General features: G+C 39.3%; 1 protein-coding gene across 1 annotated transcript in view; it reads left to right on the top strand.

Annotated features, from left to right (window-relative positions):
* Positions 1-21,464, top strand: part of ACER3 (alkaline ceramidase 3) — a 79,659-nt gene that overhangs the window by 30,645 nt on the left and 27,550 nt on the right. Inside the window, exon 2 of the mRNA XM_009881257.1 lies at positions 14,473-14,583. Within this exon, the coding sequence (XP_009879559.1) occupies positions 14,473-14,583 (111 nt within the window). The remainder of the gene's footprint in view (positions 1-14,472; positions 14,584-21,464) is intronic.

Below are 21,464 nucleotides of genomic sequence, written 5' to 3'. Positions count from 1 at the left end.
TTGAGGAGAAGGCAAGGCTCAGCCTTCTTTAGACAGGAAAGCAGACAAGCAGAATTAGAAAAAGACATGGTGAGCTGAACATCTGCTTCTACCTAACAGCATGAGGGGAGTGAAGTCAGCACTGTGTACATAACTCATCCTAGTGGTGCCTTTCCCTCAGTTTCTTCCTCCACATCTGCTTTTCTGTGATTCATGGGTGTATGGCACAGGACACCAGACTATCTTCTATCAGTTCCAACTAGTAGGATTTCAAGATATCAACTTTATGGTCGTAAAACATGACCCTGGAAGCTCTCTGATTTATACAGTGCTTTAATGAGCTCATTATTTGCAGCGGAAGCTCAAGATGCTACTACCCCGTAGGCTGGATTTTTAGTAATTGCTAATTCCAGTTGGATAAGGATTTTCGTTTGGACAAGATCCAGCATCTAGGAATCAGATGCAGTATTAGATCAAAGAAGTCATCCTGTGCGGCTGCGTAGCATAGTTGAGCATTAAAAATAGTCTGGACACTGAAAATCTTGGGACAGAATATTCCCATATTAGATCTGTCATTTGTTCATCAGGTTTTCTTCATCTCCTCTGGTCAACACCATTTATTTGTTCAGGCAGAAAGCTGCTTCTTGACTTGAAAGCACGCTGCTGTGATCCTTTCTAATGGGTGTTTTGACCTTACAGTGAAGAAACCCAGGGATGCCTGAAAAATTACTTACATGTCTTTGTGTAATGGGATCTGCAGATCTGGCTTTCTCTGAAATCAAATGGGTCACCAACAGCAGGGAGCTAAAATGCCCCAAAGAACTGATTTTACTGTCACAGAGTGGAATTCACATTTCTTCTAGGTAAAATGGGAGTATTCTTCCTCTAACAAGTACTTAACAAGGTTTGCTGTGTAAGAAAGGGTACGTTTGTGTGACTCTCATTATAGACTTGATTGCTCTTGGAGGGGGTTTCCAGTGCTCTCCTCCTGCCAGAGACTGCCAGGTCCAGTGCTGGTCCCTGACTGCAGCAGGCGAGCTGCGGAGCCTGCTCTGTGGATTAGTACGCTCCGGAGGAGAGCTGCAGGGTGTATTTCTACAGATATCCCCTGCATTCCTCCCACAGGTTACAGATTTTTTTTTATTTTTTTTTCAGGTTTTAAATCTTGTAGACTTAAGAAAAAAATACAAAATATATAAGCTGAGTTGCTCCAGGTGATGTTTTGCTCATGAATGAAAACTGATGCTACAGATTTTTTTTTACTTTTTTTTTTCTCTCTTTTTTTTTTTTCCCCTTTGGGTTTCTCTTTTTTTTTTTTTTTTCCAAATCCTTTTCACAGTTGTGGAAGTGACTCATAGGAGCAGAGAGAACTAACTGTATGCAACGTGCTGACCAGTGCATGAGTAAACAGCCTGGAAAACTGGAGAAGCAAACCACTTTTCTTTGTTTTTTCAATTTAGTAACAGAAATTTAGAAAGAAGTCTGGCAACACACCGAAGCGTGTAGCGCCTTGTACCCGCAGATCTGGCTTCTGCAAATGGGCACAGTTTAATGCCATCTCCATAATGCAGCTAGCAGCAGCAGCGTGGAAGTTCATGGCTTTCTTTACGAGTAGCGGGGTGAAAACCAGATGAGCGTTGCCACTTTGTATGGCTTGTGCCTCTTTTGAGCTGGTGAGCACAGTCTCTAATAAGAATCGGCTCAATTGAATTGTGTAGACGCTTTGGAAAGCAGCAGAGAAGTGCACCGTGGTAGTGAAATCATACAGCAGATGTTGTTTTCGTTCACTTAAACAAACTGCGATGGCTTTGTGATCTGTGATATCACAGTTGCTTTTCACTCGGAGGCTTGGGGTTTGGTGGCTGTTAAATCTTGCAAGGCCCAAGTTTTATCTTCCTGCGAGGCCCCTAGGAATATAATCTTCAGCACAATGTCGAACATCAGCACAGTGCTGGAATGTTAAAACTCTTCAGTCTATCCCAATTTAATTTTTCTTGTTCTTTTCTTCTTTCTCTGTTCTATAGGATGCAGAGAAGTATTATAAGCTATTTCTTCTTCTAAAGCGCAAGCTCTTTAATTCTTTTTCCTACCTTTAAACTCTTCCATGCCGATTTCCACATGGCTTTTGTACTAACTCCCCCCCCCCCCCCCTCTTTTGGGCTTTTTCTCCTATTACTGTTTTGACATCTGTCTCAGATCTGCCCTCTGCAAGTTTCCTCTGCCAGTCTTTGGGCCACCATTTGTGCTGGGAACTTGGCTGATTTTGTGTTCAGTTTTTGACTGTTTATTATTCAGTAAAATTGACTTGTGTGCTTGCCACCCACCTTATGAACTATTGTTGTGTAGGTACTATATTAAGTTATATTTATAACAAAAAGACAGTGTTTAAAGCTTGAACCTTCAATGTATTGTATATCTCTTCCTGTATTTGATTTAGATTGTGAGATACTTAAGATTTGGACTTTGATCGTACTGTCTTTGTGGAGAAGGAGCTTCATTTTCCCTCTAGATAAATAGCTTTTGCCAGGGTTGTGGGCGGATAGGCAACTGCCAATTTTTTTCTCTTCGTTTTTCAAGCAAGAACAAGAAAGTTGGCTTGAAATGACAATTGGACAGTAACTAAAGAATAGTGTTAGAGTTAGTTGTGGACCAGGAGCGACAACCTTCAAGCCTTGGGTTACTGAATTAATTGGGTATTGTTGAAAGTTCTTGCTGGAGGTTGTCATATTAACTGGAAAAGGTTATAAAGACTTTAGAGAAAAGAAGTGCCTACACATAAGAGATAAAGTTAGGTATTTAGGAGTGAAGAAGAAGAGTCCGAGTAATTTCTGAGATCGGGTGCCTTTCTTTTGTCACATGTTTGAGGTGGCCTTAGAATTTTTCATTTAAGGCAGTCCTACAAAAAAAAAAAAAGGTAGTTCCAGATGGGATTTTCTGTTAGTACTGCTGATAAGAGAGGGAATGTCTCCAGCAAGTGTTTGAATGGTTGCTGTATGTCTGAATCAGGCTGTGGTTGCTGACTAGTTTAATTATCTCCATGTGCTCTGTTTTGCATTTGTCACATAGCATGTCACCTTTAATTGCGTACCAACTAAGTAGGGCGAAATGCAAAAGAATGGCATGAGTTATTAGCAGGAGAGACTGGACACCCAGGGGAAATCCACACTGATAGCAAGAAAGGGAGGAAAGTAAGAGAGTTTAGATTTCAAAGAAAGGCTACTTAAACTAAATCTACAAATACCTGGAAAAGAGCTCTGACACGTTTTTCTCCACCATCCCGTGAGCATCTTGGGCTCTCCTGTGTCACTGCACAGTGCCTGGAAGAGTCATACAGAGCCTCTGAGATGAAACCCACAGCTTACTGTGACTCAATTGATACCTCTTATTTGTGGTGAGGACTGACAGATGTTGGCCTGGATGTCCTCTGGTAGCTCAAAACTTGTCAGCTGCCAAAAGCTGTGCTTTCTGCTCTGGATAGACCCTTAGGTTTAGAGCAGTTGGTGCAGACAGTGAATGTGAAGCTGGGGTGCTGACGCCAGTGTAGAAGAAGAAAGGTGAACTGGTGGGAGTTAAGTGTGATGAAAATTAAATGGGTGATTGCTATAACATCTATTAGTCACTGCTTGGTTTTAGCAGTGTCTGAAGAGTAAACTTCCCCATCTTGGTTGTTTCCTTCCAGTCTGACATCACCAGCCTGTCTTAAAATAACATTTAAAATACGTTTTATTTTGTTTTCCAGTAAGGGCTATAATAGCAGCAAATCTGCCCTTCAGCAACAAGCTTATTGCATGTAATATTCTAACTTTACATCATCTCAGCCTAATCTCTTTAGACTTTGATTGCATTTTCCAGCTGTAAGCACTTGCTTTCAGTAAGCTTTCTAGATTGATATTTCAAATGATCTGCTTATGTCAACTGTTTTTACTTTAAATTTACTTGCAAAATCCTTCCAGGTGTACTTCAAAGTAATTGGTCTGCTTGCTATCATCTTAGGTGCACGTTTATCAGGGAAATGATGCTTTTCTTCCCATGAGGCTTCCCATATTCTAGGAAAGCAACATTAAAATATGACAGGCTGGCATATTAGCTAATTGTCATGCAAGTTTATTCCCTGTAGTCCAGTTAATTGTGGATATCTTGGATTGGGAATGAAATGTCCTCTAAAGGAGCTGCGTACTACCACACTTGTCCAGGTAGTTCCCTGCAGTCTCAAAAAATGGCCAAGTCTGGATTCTGGCACTTTTGTTACATCCTTAAATACTGTTATTTTTCATGTAATGGTCTCTTCAAAACCCAAAAAACATTTAGGAATGCTTCAGAATGCCCTGTACTTGTGACAGACCTAGATGTGATAGATGTAATTAGAGCCACAGTAAGATAATTGGCCTCAAAAGTGAGGAACATGGCTTTTTGATTTAGCTGTTGTAGCTATCTTTATTCTTGCCTGTCATCTCAATATATTTCCCTTGCAATTGCTTTCATAATTATCTGTTAAACTTCACAGTCAGTCTTCCACATTTTGTAATCTGCCCTATTAACCCGTTTCTGAGGAACAGCATCGTGTGCAGACCTTGGAATTCAGTCATGAAAGGCTTCAAGACATCCCTCTGGAAAAAAAAAAAATCAGTCATCCTTCCTCAATAAAAATATCAATCCAAGTTCTGGGTCTTTAGACACTTTTTCTTCATTTGTGATAGTCTGTAAGAATTCCAGGAGGAGGAGGAGAACTCTACTACATTAAACATTATAAGAACTGGTAACAGAAATGGAAAGTACCCAGTGCTTGCTCTGTAGTTTCTAATTTGAAGCTTTATTTATGAGAGGTGTTGTGGTGAACTCATTCGTTGTTATTGTGGCAGGTAAGAATGGTCTGGTTGCTAGAGGAACACTTTGGTGTTTGAAAGTCCTGGCTTCAGTTTTAGGCAGGTTTCTTTGTGACTCAGGCACCCTCTTCTAACCTGACCTCTTGCAAGGATATTGAGGACAAGTACACAGAAGCATTGCTCTGCTCAGACACTGCAGTAATGGAGACAAAATAGGTAACCAATAGGTTTTAGGTATGAAGGAGTTAGAGCAAAAACTTCTTAGCCCAACCATGAGTGTTTCACCATCGAAGTTTAAATTTGCATTATGAACACAAATGTTGGATTTCTGGGATTGCAAGGGTATCAGTTTCTTATGAAGAAACATGTGGAGCTTTAAAATTTAGATTTGTGTAGTATTAGCTTTCACTCGTTTATTTTTAGCATAATATACATAAGAAGCAAGGTCAGCGTTAGTACAGTCTCCTGTTGGGTTCTAATTTTCTAGCGTCTTTCTGCAAAGTGCTTTGCTACTGTGTAGTAGAGGTGAGGGTAAAGAAAAGGATGCTTTAATTGTAACCTAGGGCAATTCAGAAGCAGTTTAATAATAAGTGCTTTTGTAAGACGTGCATACCAAAGAGAGGCTTGTGCATTAGAAAATACACCCACACTTTACAGGTTTGAACTGAGCTTTCTTGTGTGTGCTTTGTTAGTCAGGAGTGTCGAGAGCTGCTTCTAATTACCTTTTGATTGTTTTGAAGAACACAAATGTAACGCAAAATACTGTAATCAGAGTAAAAATATCTACAAAAATATTAGCTGAACTAGTATGATGAATGCCAGGGGAATGAATTCTGCAGCTGGAATATAAAGTGTGTAAGGCCATAAATCAGAACTTATCGCTTGACACAGCATGTTGGAACCCCTCATAAATGAGCACTGGGAATAAAAATCAAATTGTGTTGTTAATAACTAATTTTTTTTTTTTCCCCTCCTAAAATTACCTCATTACCCCTCTCCAATCCAGTAAATCACTGAAATGGTTTACCTGTACAATTTTTGTTCAGAAGGATATCAGCGTGCATTCACATATCCTGGAGAAATGGAGGCCCAGCAAGGGAGAAGCTAACTAGAAGATGTAGTGCCCTGCACGCTGACTTTAAACACTGAAACCTCCCAGCTGGCCACCAGCTCTGCAGCAGCAATGCTGCCTTTGGTTTTTTTGGCCTTGTCCCAGCGCTTGGACTTACTGGAAGCAGCACTGTGTTGCAGCTGGGGCTGAGACGCGTGCGACGGGAACGCGGTGTGCTCACACCAGTGGTATGCTTCTGTGTTGGTGCTAGCGTTGAGGAGGAGGCCGTGTTCCTGCCTCCTTTGCTTCCTCTCTTCACCCATGGTGGATTCTTTTCTTCGTGTATCTTGCAGCGTGTTGTCCTGTCTTGTTTGAAACGGTTCCAGGATTCATGGCTTCTTTTAGGAGTTGCTGCTGCCGCTGAATAAACTTGATTTCTAGACATTTTACCTAAACTTCCCTTTTCCTTGTTTCAGTCTGTTTGTGCTGATCAGCATGCTTTTCTTTAGTAATACAAATAATTTTTTTTCAGTCCTTCCCCCACGTAAATCAGTTGGCTTCCAAGTTGCTTTCTTGTAGCTGCTGCCTGCCCAAGGTTTAAGTAGCTGTTCTTTTTTTTTTTTTAAGATCTTTCTTTTCCTCTGTAGCACTCCTTGTTGCTGTATCTGACACCCCCTTTCATTTGTCTCTTACAGTTTTTCTCATAATACTATGCCAACATCTATACAGAGCTAGATTAATGCAGCATTCCTTTGTAATGTACTCATGTTATCACATTTTTCTATGGTGTTTTATCTACCTTTTAATTTTATGGTTCCTATCGTCTATATTAACTTGCTCTTTAGATTTCTGATTTTATTTTAAATACCTAGGGAGATCTAACATTCCCTCTAACAACCCATTAGTTTGAAATGTTATTTATCTAAGCCCATTTTTATAGTTCTTCAGGAAGCTTTCATACATAGCTTATACAGTTCAATAATTGCTTCACTACTTGTTTCCTTGAGTATTTTCCCCATTTTGCTATTAGAAACGTGGTGGCTGAATTGCTGAATTTGCAACTTCAGTTACCATCCAGGTAAAGAAAATCAAGGCTTGCTTAGTATATGGAAAGAAGAATTACAGGAGGTAAGAAATGAATCTTGTCACTTAAAAATGAACACTCTAAATACTCCTCACCCCCATTTTTAATTTTTTTTTTTTTTCTTGAAGTCATCGTTCATCCTGTGCTCCAGCCTGGAGTAACCCTGTGCTGTGTTTCTCTGTGTAACAGGAAGTTTATATTGATCCTTCATGCACATTAGCAAGTGGGGAGTTTAGTAATTACATATTGGCAAAATTCCCATTGGGATGACTTAGTTTCCTCCCCTTGAGGTCCTTCTGAGATATCAAATGGAGACAGGAGTTTTCATTTCCTGACGCTCTGAAGTGCAGTTATTGTAGACTTTGAAGTGGAAGATATTAAAAATGGCTGGTGGAAGTGAAAATCTAATTGCTATACTGCCCTCCTGGTGATAAGCTGTAAGCGAAAACAGCACAAGATTGAAGTTAGTGGCCAAACCACCTGATTCTGTGTAGCTGGGTCTTCTAACAATCATGAAATAACAGTATTTTGAAACGTCAGTGATACAAAACTCCTCTGGGCTCTGGCTTAGTTATTATTGACTGATAATATATAGCATGTACTGTATGGAAACTTGTTGGATTTTATTCAAATTCATTCCTCTTTTGGCACTTAACATGCTGTGATAGGCGAGCTATCTTAGCAAGGACTCCCATGTTAGATTTGAATGAATTTCTTACTTATGTAAGAAAACACTCTCTATTCCTCCTCACTCTTTAAGCTGTCGGCTACCTGCTACTCCTGTTCAAATCTTATTTCCGAACACCTTTTTGTCTTTTAATTTTTTCCCCTTACCTGGCGTTGCTGGGCCACAGGACCACCCTTTCTATGCCTTTCTTTGGCTGTTATTCTCTGTGTGTTCATCTTTGGTGTCATACCCCTAGAGATCATTCCAAGAGAAACAGTCTTTTTAAAAGATAGATTTATTCCCATGGTAGATGGTTACTCTCTCAAACATGCCTGAATCCTGTGTTGTTTCGCAATTACTTTAAATTTGGTAAATGAGCTCTATTTTGTACCGGAGCTGCTTGAGATTATTCCAGAAACAAAAGCTGTGAGATAGAATTTCTTGTAGCTGAAAGCACCTAAAAGGATGATTCAAGTTCTGCATGTGTCACGATGCCATCTGACAGGGTTTGGTAATTATTTTTATTTTCTTCATGCAGTGATGGAAAAAGAAAAAGCTGCATGATTCAAGAAGTGCACTAAAACGGACTGTGTGGAGCACGATGATATCCAGACAATGAAATGGATGTTTTCAGCCTCAAAATACTGTTTGCTTGCTTGCTTGCTTGTTTGTTTTGCTTGAAGGAACACTGACTTTATTGCAACTTAGGTATCTATTTTAGAAAATAGCAGCCACTTTCCTTTCCCGTGTTTCATGGTGAGGTGCAGTTGTCCTTAAGGAGAGGCTGAAAGCCTGTAATAAATGTCGTGTTTGTTAGTCCTGATTTTAAATGAGGTTTTAAGTATAGTCAAGTTTTTTAATTGCGAAAATTTTCTTCTTTGCTTCTGAGGGTGACACTTAGTTCTATTGATTTTGAGTCTTGTAGAAACCAAAGCAGAGTGAAAAGTCTTAATTTGCTCGACAGAGAAAGAGCATTTTAACATTTGAAAAGATGCTTGCAGTTGGTAAATCTTGCAGTCCTTCTGTGTACAAACACAGGAGAAAGGGTCTCTTAACACTGTGTAAAACACATTGGTCACCTTGTCAATAGCTGAAGATGATAATTTTTGCTTCTTCATTATAATAGCACTTTTACTCCCCCACTGAAAACACCTCTTGTATTCTAACTCCCAGTGTTGTGTTCCTGATGTTTTTCTATCCCGTGTATTATTTCTTTGTGACCATGCTCTGTTACAACTTGACTGACTTAGAACTTTACTTGTTTTGTCCTTTTGACTCCTCATCCAAATTTATTGTAGAAATGACTTTCTCATGTATAATTAACTACATATTTGGGGAAATAGAAACTTTTGAAAGTGACATCCTTCAAATTTGTGTAATCTCTAACGGTACCAAGCTGTCTGTATAACAGTAAGGATTATATTGTGCCTACGTTTGCCTGTGAATACTATTTCCTCTTTAAGTTTGTATTTTTTGTCTCTGAGGTGGTCAGCCTTTGCACAGACCTTTGTGCATTTATGATACTATGCATATTTTTTAGGACCTGAAGATGACTCTGAATATACATGCGTCGTAAAAAAGACTTGTCAGGTTTTGCTGTTGTGTTTGTAGAACAGGGTGCAGATGTGGTTTAACATTCATACAGCTGTCCTTCCCGTAGACAGAGGCCTGTTGAAATGTTGTTTTGCATAAATTTGATTTTGTTCTGGTACCGTATGGCATTCTCTCAATGAATAAAACAGTATTTTGAAACAATGGTTTGCATTAAAACAGTCTTGAAAGACTTTTATGAAAATTTGTAAGGTCAGTCACGCAGTCTGCATTTGCCATGATTAGACATTAATTTAGCACTTTACCTAGGACCGTCTTGGTGGATGTAGTCTACTTTACTACTGTGATAGGCCACCGCATCATGTAAACTGGCTTTTAAGCTTACTGAGCTTCACCCTGAAAGCAGGTAGGTTCATCATGCTGCCCATTATATCTGTTGGGAAGCTGTTGTAAATGTCTCCTCTTTGGTGGGAGGCTTTCCTCTGACTTCTAGCCCCCATTTATTTGGGGTTACTTTATACCTATTTATTCTTTTGTCAGTATTATCCTTTAGTTCAAATAGCTCCCTTTCATCCTTGGCATTTCCCCGTGGTGTATTTAGAGAGCGCAGTTTTATTCCATCCAGCCGTTGTTTTGTTGGGCATGGGGAACTAGGCAATTTTTGTCCCTTCTGATGTTGTAAGCTCCCGTTCATCGTTCCCATCTGAGTGATGCATCTCTGCACCTGATCTGCTTTCTCTTTTCTTTTATCAATAACTAGAGAACAGTGTATTCTATTAAGGGCTTGCATGAAGACATTACTATTTTCCCTGCCTCTACTGGAAATAAATTTAGGGGGGTTGGTGCCTGCCTTCCAGTGATGGCTTATGGTCAGTCACCCTGCAATCTTAATCGACTTCTCTGCCTCTTCAAATAGATTAATCCTACGCTTGGAATAAGGATTCATATTTGCATTGAAAAGCATGTTCTTGGCCATCATATTTAATCCCGTTCCTGCCGTTTCCATCTGCAAGTTCATTCATTTCTTCCTCTGATAATCTAGTCCTCCTTTCTGTTGCCAGACATGCTGGAGATAAAATGCTGAGAAGCAGTGCTTGGTCACTAAAGAAAAATTAGAGCTCTCCCTGCACCAGTATTCACGGAATCCAGTACTGAAATTTAAGAACGCTGTACACAGTTAAGCCCAGGTCCATCCACGTGCATTCATATAATTTCTGATATACTGATTTTCTTACAGGCATAACCAGTAATCTCTTCTTTAATTATTTTGCATACCTTCTACCTTGTTCCTTAGTTGCATATTCTCCAGTCTCTGGGTTTCTGGGTTTCCCAAGAGGTCTGCTGCATTACTTCCCCCTCCCCCCCCTTTTTTTTTTTGTTGAAGAAAATAGGGCGAAAAAGATTAGGTTTCTTGGCAGTTAAACTTTTTTCCCTATTTCAACTTCCATATCTATATCCTTCAAAACTAGTTTCACTTCCTTGTTTGTTAATTAACTTCAGAGTTACGGGACTGTAGTTGTGTCACCATTTTCTTCTTTCTTGGTATTGTTTGCTAATCTCTCTGCATATCCCACTGCCGTTTTTGGATGGAATTAGTAAAAATCCCTTTTAATGAATTTATAAGCTATTCTATGTGAGGATAATCCTGTAAAGACTAGCTAGACTTTTATGAAATACGCACTCCTAGGGACCTCGGGTTTGAAAGAGGCCTTGTAGTTTTTGTTCTTGAAAGAAGTAATTTTGCTAGCAGCATGCCAGAGGACTTCATTGTTCCCCCACCCCCATTTCCCTTCTTAAAAAAAAATAAATAAATTTGCACAACTTTCAATAAGTATGTTTTGCAAATAGGCTTGCCTAATCCGTGCTATAAATGTTCTGAATAATATGGGCCAAAAAGTGCAGAGGAGTGGCAGGAATTTACAGCTAGATTAGGTCGACGGTATTTCCTCTCTCGGCAAGCTGGTCCTAGATTAAACGCTCATAAATTTTCAAGAATTTAAGATAATTATAGCTTTACAGGAAGTGTTGAAACCTTTGCTTTCCTACAGAAGAATCTTCGGCATTCTTACATCCATCTGAAGTTTGTTATCCTACTGCAACCCTGTTCTAAAGTCACATGCCTTCCCAGTTGCACATAAACATCATCGTATTTCTTTTGTTTGGCATTTTCATATTTGAATATTTGCCAGGTTTTTGACAGTTTCATAACAAAGTGACCTTAAGCAGTGATATTTATATAATGTCTAATAACTTGTCTTGAAAATGGCTGTAGTTGAGAACTGCTTTAGAAAGCAGAAGATAGGCTCTCCAGACTCTGTAGCCTATACTCTGCTTTTTCGAGGCTGGATGACGTTTTTGCATGATTTGTGGGAGGATGCGGTAATGGTCAGTGTACCACACAATACCGAGTTTTAGTGGATTTCTTCCAAACCTGCTCTCCACTGAAAGTGAATCACTGCCCCTTGCAACACTGTGGGGAATGTGGTAAAAGGTTAACGATTCCCCAAGGAATTTAAGAATGAAAAAGGCCTTTTGTATTGGTATAAACTTGTATGTCTTCGCCGAGCTGTTTTGATTTCAGCTGGGTTTCTTTTCATGGAGGAACTTTCCACAGAGTTGACTAGAAGAGTAAGATCTCTGGCACATCCCTGTTTTGCTTGTTATAACTTGGTGAAGCTCATGGTTGTGCAGGAGATGATGTCAAATCAATAAGGAAGTGATTTAAAGAAGGTCTGATAAATATCAGATGTGATTTTTATCTGGTTGAGAAGACTGTCTCTCAAACTGGGATTTGAATCTACTTTGTGAGAATTTAGAAAAACTAACTTGTTATTTAGGTACGCTCCTGCTTCACATGTTCTGAAACAACCTTTTTTTCCATTTGGTTTGGAATTTTCTGTAAACCTGTTGTTGTGTTTTAACCCGCCAGGCAGCTTAAACACCACACAACCCCCAGTGGGACGGGGGGAGAGGATCAAAAAAAAGGTAAAACTCATAGGCTGAGGTAAAGACAGTTCAATAGGACAGAAAAGGAAGGGAAATAATGATTAAAAAAATAGATACAAAACAAGTGAGGTACAATGCAATTGCTCACTACTCGTGGACTGATGCCCAGCTTGGCCCTGAGCAGTGGCCGCCTGCCACCCCCCGGCCTGCTCCCCCCAGCCTTATATGCTGAGCATGACATCGCATGGTATGGAATATCCCTTTGGCCAGTTTGGGTCATCTGTCCTGGCTGTGTCCCCTGCCAGCTTCTTGTGCACTCCCAGCCTCCTCGCTGGCAGGGCACTATGAGAGGCCAATAAGTCTTTGACTTAGTGTAAGCACCGCTGAGAGTGAAAAATAGGTGCTTGAATTAGAGGAGTGACTCAGACATGGCCTGCTCACTCTTGTTCTTTGTTTTGGAAAGTGAAACTCTTGTGAGATTTTCAGCTGAATAAAAAAGCCAGATACAGGGTTGGTGGTTTTTTTTTTGGCCTCTCTGTAGCCTCATACATTATATTTTTCATTGAGATATTTGGAAATGAGTTTCAGTTTTATATATATTTAACTGTTGGCGTATGAAAGTGTGCAGTTTAATTTATGTAAGCAATGTTCTGCATTTTAAATAGATTTGCATTTTTTCCCAAATTGCATGTCATTTTGTTCCCATTACATAACTTTTATTCTCAAAATTATGATTGGTGGTTAGAATAAAAAGCTGATTCTGCATCCCTTCTGCTGAGAAATGTACCATTTCCTTATGCTTCACTTAAACTTCTCAGTATTTCATTGTACTTTTGCATAGGCCAATACAGTTTGGAAAAAAAACAAAACAAAACAAACCATTTAAGTCGGACTGGGAGCGTAGTCTTAAAGACAACAAAAAGAAAGGTTCCTTCATCTTCCCCAGTGCTGGAAGAGTCGCCATGCCCTTGGACGCATCAAGAAGAGTGTGGCCAGCAGGTCGAGGGAGGTCATCCTCCCCTTCTCCTCTGCCCTGGTGAGGCCACACCTGGAGTATTGTGTCCAGTTCTGGGCTCCCCAGTTCCAAGAAGGACAGGGATCTGCTGGAGAGGGTCCAGCAAAGGGCTACAAAGATGATGAGGGGACTGGAGCATCTTTCTTACGAGGAAAGGCTGAGGCACTTGGGATTTTCAGTCTAGAGAAGAGAAGACTGAGGGGGGATCTTCTCAATGCTTATAAATACTTAAAGGGAGGGTGCCAGGGGGATGGGAACAGTCTTTTTTTCAGTGGTGCCCAGTGACAGGACAAGAGGTAACAGGCACAAACTTGAACATGGGAAGTTCCATCTCAACATGAGGAGGAACTTCTTTCCTTTGAGGGTGGCAGAGCAGTGGCACAGGCTGCCCAGAGAGGTGGGGGAGTCTCCCACTCTGGAGACATTCCAAACCCACCTGGACGCGGGCCTGTGCAACCTGTTGTAGATGACCCTGCTCTGGCAGGGGGTGGGACTGGATGATCCCCAGAGGTGCCTTCCAACCCTGACCATTCTGGGATTCTGTGAGAGCTGGGCTCTTGGTATGTTCTTGCTTTCTCTGATCTCTGCAGCACGTGTCATTTCTTCATGTTGTACCCCAGCTTGAGCAGGAGGGGTGGAGAGCAGTGGTGTCTTGCTGAAGGTCAGGCTTTTGATAAGCTTTGACAGTTGCCTGTCATGCCGATCAGTAGTGGCTTCCGACTTTTTGCTGTTCCTTATCATAGCCTCCTACAGTCTTTGGTCTTACGTTGCGATGCTGTATCGCAGGTCACGTCTGGCTTGTTCAGTGTGTGCGCCGTGACTAGCACACTAATATTAAACACTGAACTGGTTTCATTTGGGAACAAGTCACTCCATGACCTTAAAGTATTTGAAGGGAGTGTGGAGGAGAGAGTTCCAAGAATAACTTTAAGAAAAGAAAAAAACAAACAAACAACTCTTTTAAAATACCAGGCTTGAACTATTTGGGGCTTATATCTCCTTAAGGAATTGGGTTTTAATTCGTGAGCTGTGCAATCAAGGTAACCCTGTTTTTCCTGCCTCCTGCCAAGAAAGTGAGCACAATCTACGCCAAACTTTCCAGTTAAATCAGTATTTTACTACTATCCAAACACGTGGAAAAGGACAAAAGAGTTAAAATATCCTCAGCCTTCAAGTCGTTAACTGTGTTGTACAAAAATATAGCTTTGTAATTTGTATGAAAGCAGAAGACAGTGTCCAAAAAGGTGTAGCTTTCTGGATGAAAAACTGTTGAAGCTGTCTTTAATGAGTGAATGCAGCTTTGTTTAGTGTGTAGTACCCAATTCTAAATCTCTGCTTTTCGTTTCTGCCCTACAGGGAACACAGTGAGTAACCTGATTTTCATTCTACCTCCAATCTATGGTGCGATTCAGACCTATAAAGATGGCCTTGAAAAGCGGTATTTAGCTGCATATTTGTGTCTTACAGGTATGTGTAAAACTTAATTTGCTCTTTCATTATAAAGGGAGCTCAGATATGCAATGAACAATATCCGAGTAGTTAAATCCAAATACTGTGTGTATGAAACATAAAACTCAATTTGTTATACTTGTTAATGGTAACAGAAAATGGCTATATGTTGGAAGGACGTGAAGTTAGAATTCACTAAATAACTTTATGAGGTGTTGAATTGGTCCTTCTCTGTCTTTAAGTCCTGCTCAGTATTTGTTTATGGTGATTTAAGTACTGTATCCGTTTATGTTGATTTACACAAGACACACGATGTCTTGTATGTCCTACCTCCAAACAATTTCACACTATATTAATATTTTTGTGACATTTGTGTGGAAGAGTAATACAAGAAATGGCAAAGATCTTGAAGGAACTGGAAAAAAACATTCTTGATGAGTACGAATTTGTTTTCAGTTCCTCTTTGGCATTTATTACTCAACAACCTAACGGCCATCGTACCTGGGAAATTTTGCAAGCATGGAAGAACAATGTGACATTGGTGCATCAGTGAACTTCAGGGCAGTCTGTTTTTTCTAACATAGCAAAATCCCCAAAAGAACCAACTACCTTTAAAATATTAATTATGCAACTGGAAGTCATGTTCCTTATGAGAAAAGAAGATGTTTGAAGATGGTTCAGATTTGGCAGTTGGGTCTCGAAGTAGGTTTCACAGAATTTCTGTGTTTCACAGGATTTTTGTTTGCGATAGCTCCTATCTCTGTGGAGGCTGTATTTCCCAGTCTTCTCAGTGGTAAGAGCTTGGTTTATTTTAAATGTTACTTTTAAGATTGGCATACTTATGTATTTAGACAAACATATCTCTGTGCTAAATGTCTTCTGGATGCCAATTAAACTGTAACATATACTAGGTACAGCTTCATGTTTTTTAAGTTACTGCAGCTTTGCTCATATGTGTGAAAGATAAGCAGAAACAATGTACAGCTTTGGATGTTATCTGAACAGTTTCCAAATAGCCATTTGTAGGCTTTTTATGGTTTTTGAGTAATTGCTCATTTTTGTCTCAGTAAAAAATAGTTTGGCAGAAGAAATTCCTTGAAGGTCGGGGTTTCCTTTTAAAAAGACAGGGAAAGAAACCGTGCGTAAGCATTTGCTGGAGTTGACTCTTGGCATGTTCTTGAATCAAAGTAGCCTATACTGCCATTCTTTCTAAACTTTAAAAAAAAAAAAAAAAAGTAAAACTGTGTTTGAAACTCAGTCTTCACTGTAACTTGTGGCTACCTCCGTCAGTGACACTTCATGATGGACGAAGTGTGCCACTATGTGACTAGAATGTCAGGCTGTCACTCAAAGACTGCCCTGAGTGGGCATTTCTCATATACTGTTAAAGTCTTTTTGTTGTTTTTTGGTTTTGTTTGTTTTTTTTTAAAGTGTCTGCCTTTGATCACAATGAATACCATGGACTTCAGTTTTATCCTGTTCTTGGTGTTCATGAAGGGAAGCTCAGCCTGCGTATTTGACCGCAGGGCTGGAGGGCAGTCCTGAGTTCCAGCTGGCCTCTGCTCATCTGTGACTGGGATGCCTTTGACTCCTGTCTGAAGTGATAAACGCTTGCATGGCTTGATCTTTATCTCATATGTTGGAACCTAACATTAAAGGTCACTCCCAAAAATGTTTCTCTTCTGTTTTGTCTCTGCTTCAATATTCGTAATACTGAACTGTTTTACAGCAGTTGAAAGATGTAAAGGCATATAGAAGGCTGTATAGTTTCTCAGTCAAAACCAGCAACAGGATGATTTGGAATCACAAACCTCTTAACATTTGTTCTACTACAGAATAAAAGCAGCAAATGGGAAGATAAACAGAATTTTAAATATAGTTGAAATGTGCCAGGAACACTGGCATTCTTTCTGTGCACGTGACTGAATGAGAAGCATACTGAAGTGGAGCTAGAGTAAGTGTACAGAAATGTCTTTTTGTAAGGAAGTGCCAGAGAGAATTCTTTCCCTTACAGTAATTTTATGTATTAACACATTTCACTCTAATTTGTAACAAACGAGTATAGACTTAATCTGTAAAGGGATAGTGAATTTAACACAAACTTCTGATTTCTCTTCAGACACCGTGCTTCATTAAAGACCACACAGCAGAGCTTCTGACTAGCTAGTAGTATCTAAGGGTTCTTTTGTTAAAGTAGAAACTCTTCAACAATTCTATTACAAAGATGGGGGTGGAAGGGAGGGCACTTTAGTTAGGTTTTAACAACTTTGAATCATTAGTGAGATTTTACAAGATGTTAAAAGACAGCTGTCAAAGCGGACATTAAAATTAAAGCTGTTAGCATTTGAGAACATAAGAAGTGTTGTTTCTAGACATTATTTTGATCCAAATCAGCTGTTTCTTTTGGATGCTTCCAGAAATTTAGCTGATTGTCAGTTCCTTTGTGTTTTACCATGCCGTGTTCAGTGCTTCACTTTATATCCCCCAATTTCTTTTGTTGGCATTTATTTCCTCTTTGAACCAAATGCATTTTGAATTAGGGAACATTTATTTCACATACATGATAAGATCCAAAGCTGGCAGAACAAGAAGGGGGATTTCTAAATAACTGTTCAAATAAATTTCTTGTTCATACTGGTGCCGAGACTGAGTTGTGCTTTTCAGCAAGTTTTTTGATACAGCGTGCTGTTCTTAGCCCTTATTTCTGCTGCCTTTCAGCTCAAAGGGCACATTGGCAATGAACTCAATAGTAACTGGATGTGATTTTTAAGCTTTAGAGAACTATTTAATCAACTATAAATTATGAAGAATAATCTTAAGCAATTACTTTAGCATGTTGCATCTCATGAAGTAGGTGGGCGGATCATCAGGCTGTCACTGCCTTGAAGAATAAGCAGTTGTTTTTGGATGGTTCCTATGATGCTGTGGTATTGTATGAGGTTCTGCCATATCTCATTTCCTCAGGTATCCTGGGAAACTATGATTCCCAAATGCTTCATACTCTAGAAGGGTCTCAATTTAAAAACCATTATGTGTGTATATATATATTCAAAAAAAAGCGTAACCGTTTTGAACCTAAGATGATAAGAAAAAGCAATCAATGGAGTTGTATTCTTTATTAGATGCTTTACTTAAAATTTGGAAGGATGTTTTATATATCTTTGGCCTGTTTAATAGGACTCAGTCATTCAAGCTGTGCCAAAGTGAAGGAAAAAAAGGATGTAAAAATTTTTCTAGGTTAGGCATCGCCATAGGAACTTGTAAACAACTTACTAAACTTCATTTCCAGCGAAACTCTGTATCTTGGGAAATAGTTGTTAGAAGCCCTTCAGTCAAAGTTAATTCCCTTGTTCTTACCTATCAGCCGTAGAGAAGGTGCTTAGGCCATGTCGACATTAGTAAATCAAATGTGCTCATGAACATTCCTGAGTGCTGAAGCCAAGCAGCGTGGAACAACCCATGTCTGTTCGTCTTAGCCTCCAAAAAAAAGGTGACTACATACAAATTCCCTGCTGGGCACGGGCCCTGGGCTCTTCCGGCTGTTGGGCTGTGCCTGGGAGCTGCTTGGGGAAAGGGCGAGGTGGAACAGGCCAGATTCACGCCGCAGACTGTTCCAACAATTTCCTAGCACAGACGGTTCCATTATAGTGTCTGGGAACAATCCCAGCTGTGCTCGAGTTCACTTGTAGAGCTGTACCCTTGGAGCAAGCAAGGTCTCTCCTGTCTCTTACGTTGTGGAGGGAAACCATTGCAAAACAAAATAACTCAATAAAAATCGTTCACTTAATTCTACTTTTTCATCTTGTTTCATTCTTTGACTGTTTTTGGTGCAGTACATTGTTGTTTATCTTTAGGTCAGTTCTGTCATTGTAAGAAACCACAGGTGGAATTCGGCTCCAGATTCAAACACCTAAACTTGTGTCTACCTGTGCAGAGGGATCTGTCTCCCATTGCTAAGCCTAGAGAATCATTTGGCTCATTCTAAAATATGCCCTTATATTTGGCCAGCTGCATTACTCTTCATAATGCCATTCTCTTTCGGGGAAGTTTTCACACCTAGTTCATGTGTAGATACCTAAATAAAGGTGTTTGCATCTGGAGCATCCTTCCTTCAGAATGTTTTCACAGAATCATAGAATGGTTTAGGTTAGAAGGGACCTTGAAAATCATCTAGTTCCACCCCCCCTGCCATAGGCAGGGACACTTCCCACTAGACCACTTTTGTACAGTGCCCAAACTGTTTAAATTCAACCACATCTATGAAATCCTGATAAACTACTTTTTCTATAAAGGCTCGAGGCTTATGATAAGAATTTTGAACGCTAGTGGATAGTCTTACATCAAAATGAATTATCACTGATTATATGATACTTCTGATTCCTCCTAAAACTATTGAAAAATTTGTAGGAGCTATTTGTGTCCCTGTAGCGTTGAAAACCTGAGAGTTTATACGGTTCATATACGGAGCTGCATCTCGTGTATAATGTGAGATTATTTCTAGCATGGATATTGCCTTGAAGTCTTTGACGGTGTAAGCACAGTGAAATAACTGTGTATGAAGTAGAGTTTGCAGATGCATTACATTTACATAGTCACTAACACAATTACTTTATCAACTGGCAGTAACCACACATCGCGTTCGCCGCGGAACAAAAAAGACCATGTTAGTTTGCAAATAGCAGCTAACCTGACTTTGCATTTCCAGTCTTTTTAAGTGCTATTCTGATCTCATAATATTGTGACCTAATGTGTATTCTGTGCTTAATATATAATTTATGTACAGCCCCTGTAACTTGAGAGGTTCGTTGATGTAAAAAAGCTGAGTGACTTGTAGTACCTATGAAAAGGGAGTTGCAGTAGCTGGAGGGGAAATGGTATTGCTGCCGATGATGTTAAAACATCCCAACCCATATGCAGCTTTTAGTGAGTTAAGGTCCTTTGCAAAAGGAGACACCTAAAATGAAAAAGGTAACCTCTGCTTACAAGATAAGGAGCAAATCTACTGCTCAGTTTGTCAGTGGCTGTATGGGAAGGTTGCTTCTATTGAAAATTGGTCTAGTTGCAGTGATTGTGTTCACTCATATTTTGAAAAGTACGAAGCTGGTAGAATGTCTCATTGCAAGTGATGGTTTTTGTGAAATGTCTTGATCCTGAAGTTATGTGATGAGAAGTATATCCAAAGATATCTGTATTCCAGTAGAGCTGCAGGTAGAAGCTACATGTGAAGACATTTGAGCTTAAGTATTCAGCTTGTTACACAGAAGCAAGCAGTTTGTTTATTATTTTTAGAAATTAATTATAGTAATGGGATTAATGACCTGAAACGCTAATATTTGCAGCATTCTTGATTTTTGCAAAGGCTGGAAAGGAAAAATAATCTAGAAATAACTGCTCATAATTGTATAGGAGGAAGGGGAGGAGTTCAGTAGCTGAGTGTTGAGATTTATTAATCCTGGTTACATTAACAAAAAAAAAAAAACCACAAAAAATACCCCACCCCAACAATTTACATTGAATTAATTTAAAATCACTTGATGTTTCTTATGCAATGATTTTGCCCATATTTGAAAATTACACTTGTTACAAATTGTAAGAGCTTGTATCATGAAGATACTGAAATCACTGTGACAGCCAGGATAATGGATGGTACTGTTTTAACGATGATCTTAATGGTTTTTTTTTCTTCAGAATGAGCAGTAGTTGCAATATACTCTGTGTACATAAAAAAATGGCTATGAGAATTTCTTATTAAAATCTAAATGAAGGTGAAAAACAGTTGTTGCTTATTGTTTGGAAAGATTTTTCAGCAGCAAAACAATTTAATCAGAACTTACAGAATTGCATATGGTTGTTTATTTCTGATAGACAGCCATGCTTAATTTTGCCAGAGAATTAATGACATTAAAGTATTTGGTAATACGTTTTTAAATGTGGCTGTATTGCAGTTTTATGTTTCAGTAGAGTTACATGCGTAAGTATTTCATTTCACTGAGTACATGTGATAATCACAATTCTAGGCTAATAGCATCAAAAGAAACACCTCCAGACATGTCTTATCAACTGTCTGGGGAATCCCTTACAAAATGCACAATTTTTTAGATAGAGGGCTGTTTATGCATCAGTGAAATCTGGCTGTTGTGTGTAGAAAAGGTGATGCTCTTGCAGCAAAGCACGGCAGCACTACCCAGGGATCGAGGCTCGAGTGCAAATTACTTGGCTTTCTCTGAAACTGGAGTCTGAGGTAAAACCATAATTTCTTGAAGGAAGACAAGACATCGCATTAATGTACTTGTTCTTGCACAACAAAAATGAGCTGGTGCTTAATGAGAGCGTTGAACTGGTAACATTTCAAAGTACCGAATGATACATTAAATACCAGTTTTTACTCTAAACAGTGGAATCTAGCTTCTGAGATATATTGTCCTTGTCTAACTGAAAAAGCTGTGTATAGGCAAAGTATATATCTCATAAATTAATTTCAGAAGCAAATTCAGAGTTTAAAAAGAAAGTATTTCAAATAAATATAAAACATTACATGGAAGGAATGGGCTTCCAAGAAAAAGGCTCAGAAATGGTGTTCTCGTTTCATAAACCAAATCCACACTGCATGGGGTTTGTTTATTTACCCTGAATTTCTAGTTTTGAGTTCTAGTAGCAGTTCATTTCTGCTTCTAGAGCTGGAAAAAAGCTCCTTGTAAAATTTACCTTTTTAACTGGACAATAAGTAGAAATATCACAGGCTTTCAGGAGTACTAGCAGTTGAACGATGCTTTATGTTATAGAAGGATTGAGACAGATAAATCTTGAAGTACTTAAGAGAAAAAAAAAAGAGGAAAAAAAAAAAAGAGAAATAGAGCGATAACTTGCTCATTCTGGGTTCCCTCCACTCCTTTCCTCAT

The sequence above is a fragment of the Charadrius vociferus genome, unplaced genomic scaffold, assembly GCF_000708025.1.
Source record: "Charadrius vociferus isolate BGI_N301 unplaced genomic scaffold, ASM70802v2 scaffold1, whole genome shotgun sequence".
NCBI lineage: Eukaryota > Metazoa > Chordata > Aves > Charadriiformes > Charadriidae > Charadrius > Charadrius vociferus.
The sequence above is the reverse complement of the archived record's forward strand: the minus strand, read 5'-3'. Positions and strand labels throughout refer to the sequence as shown.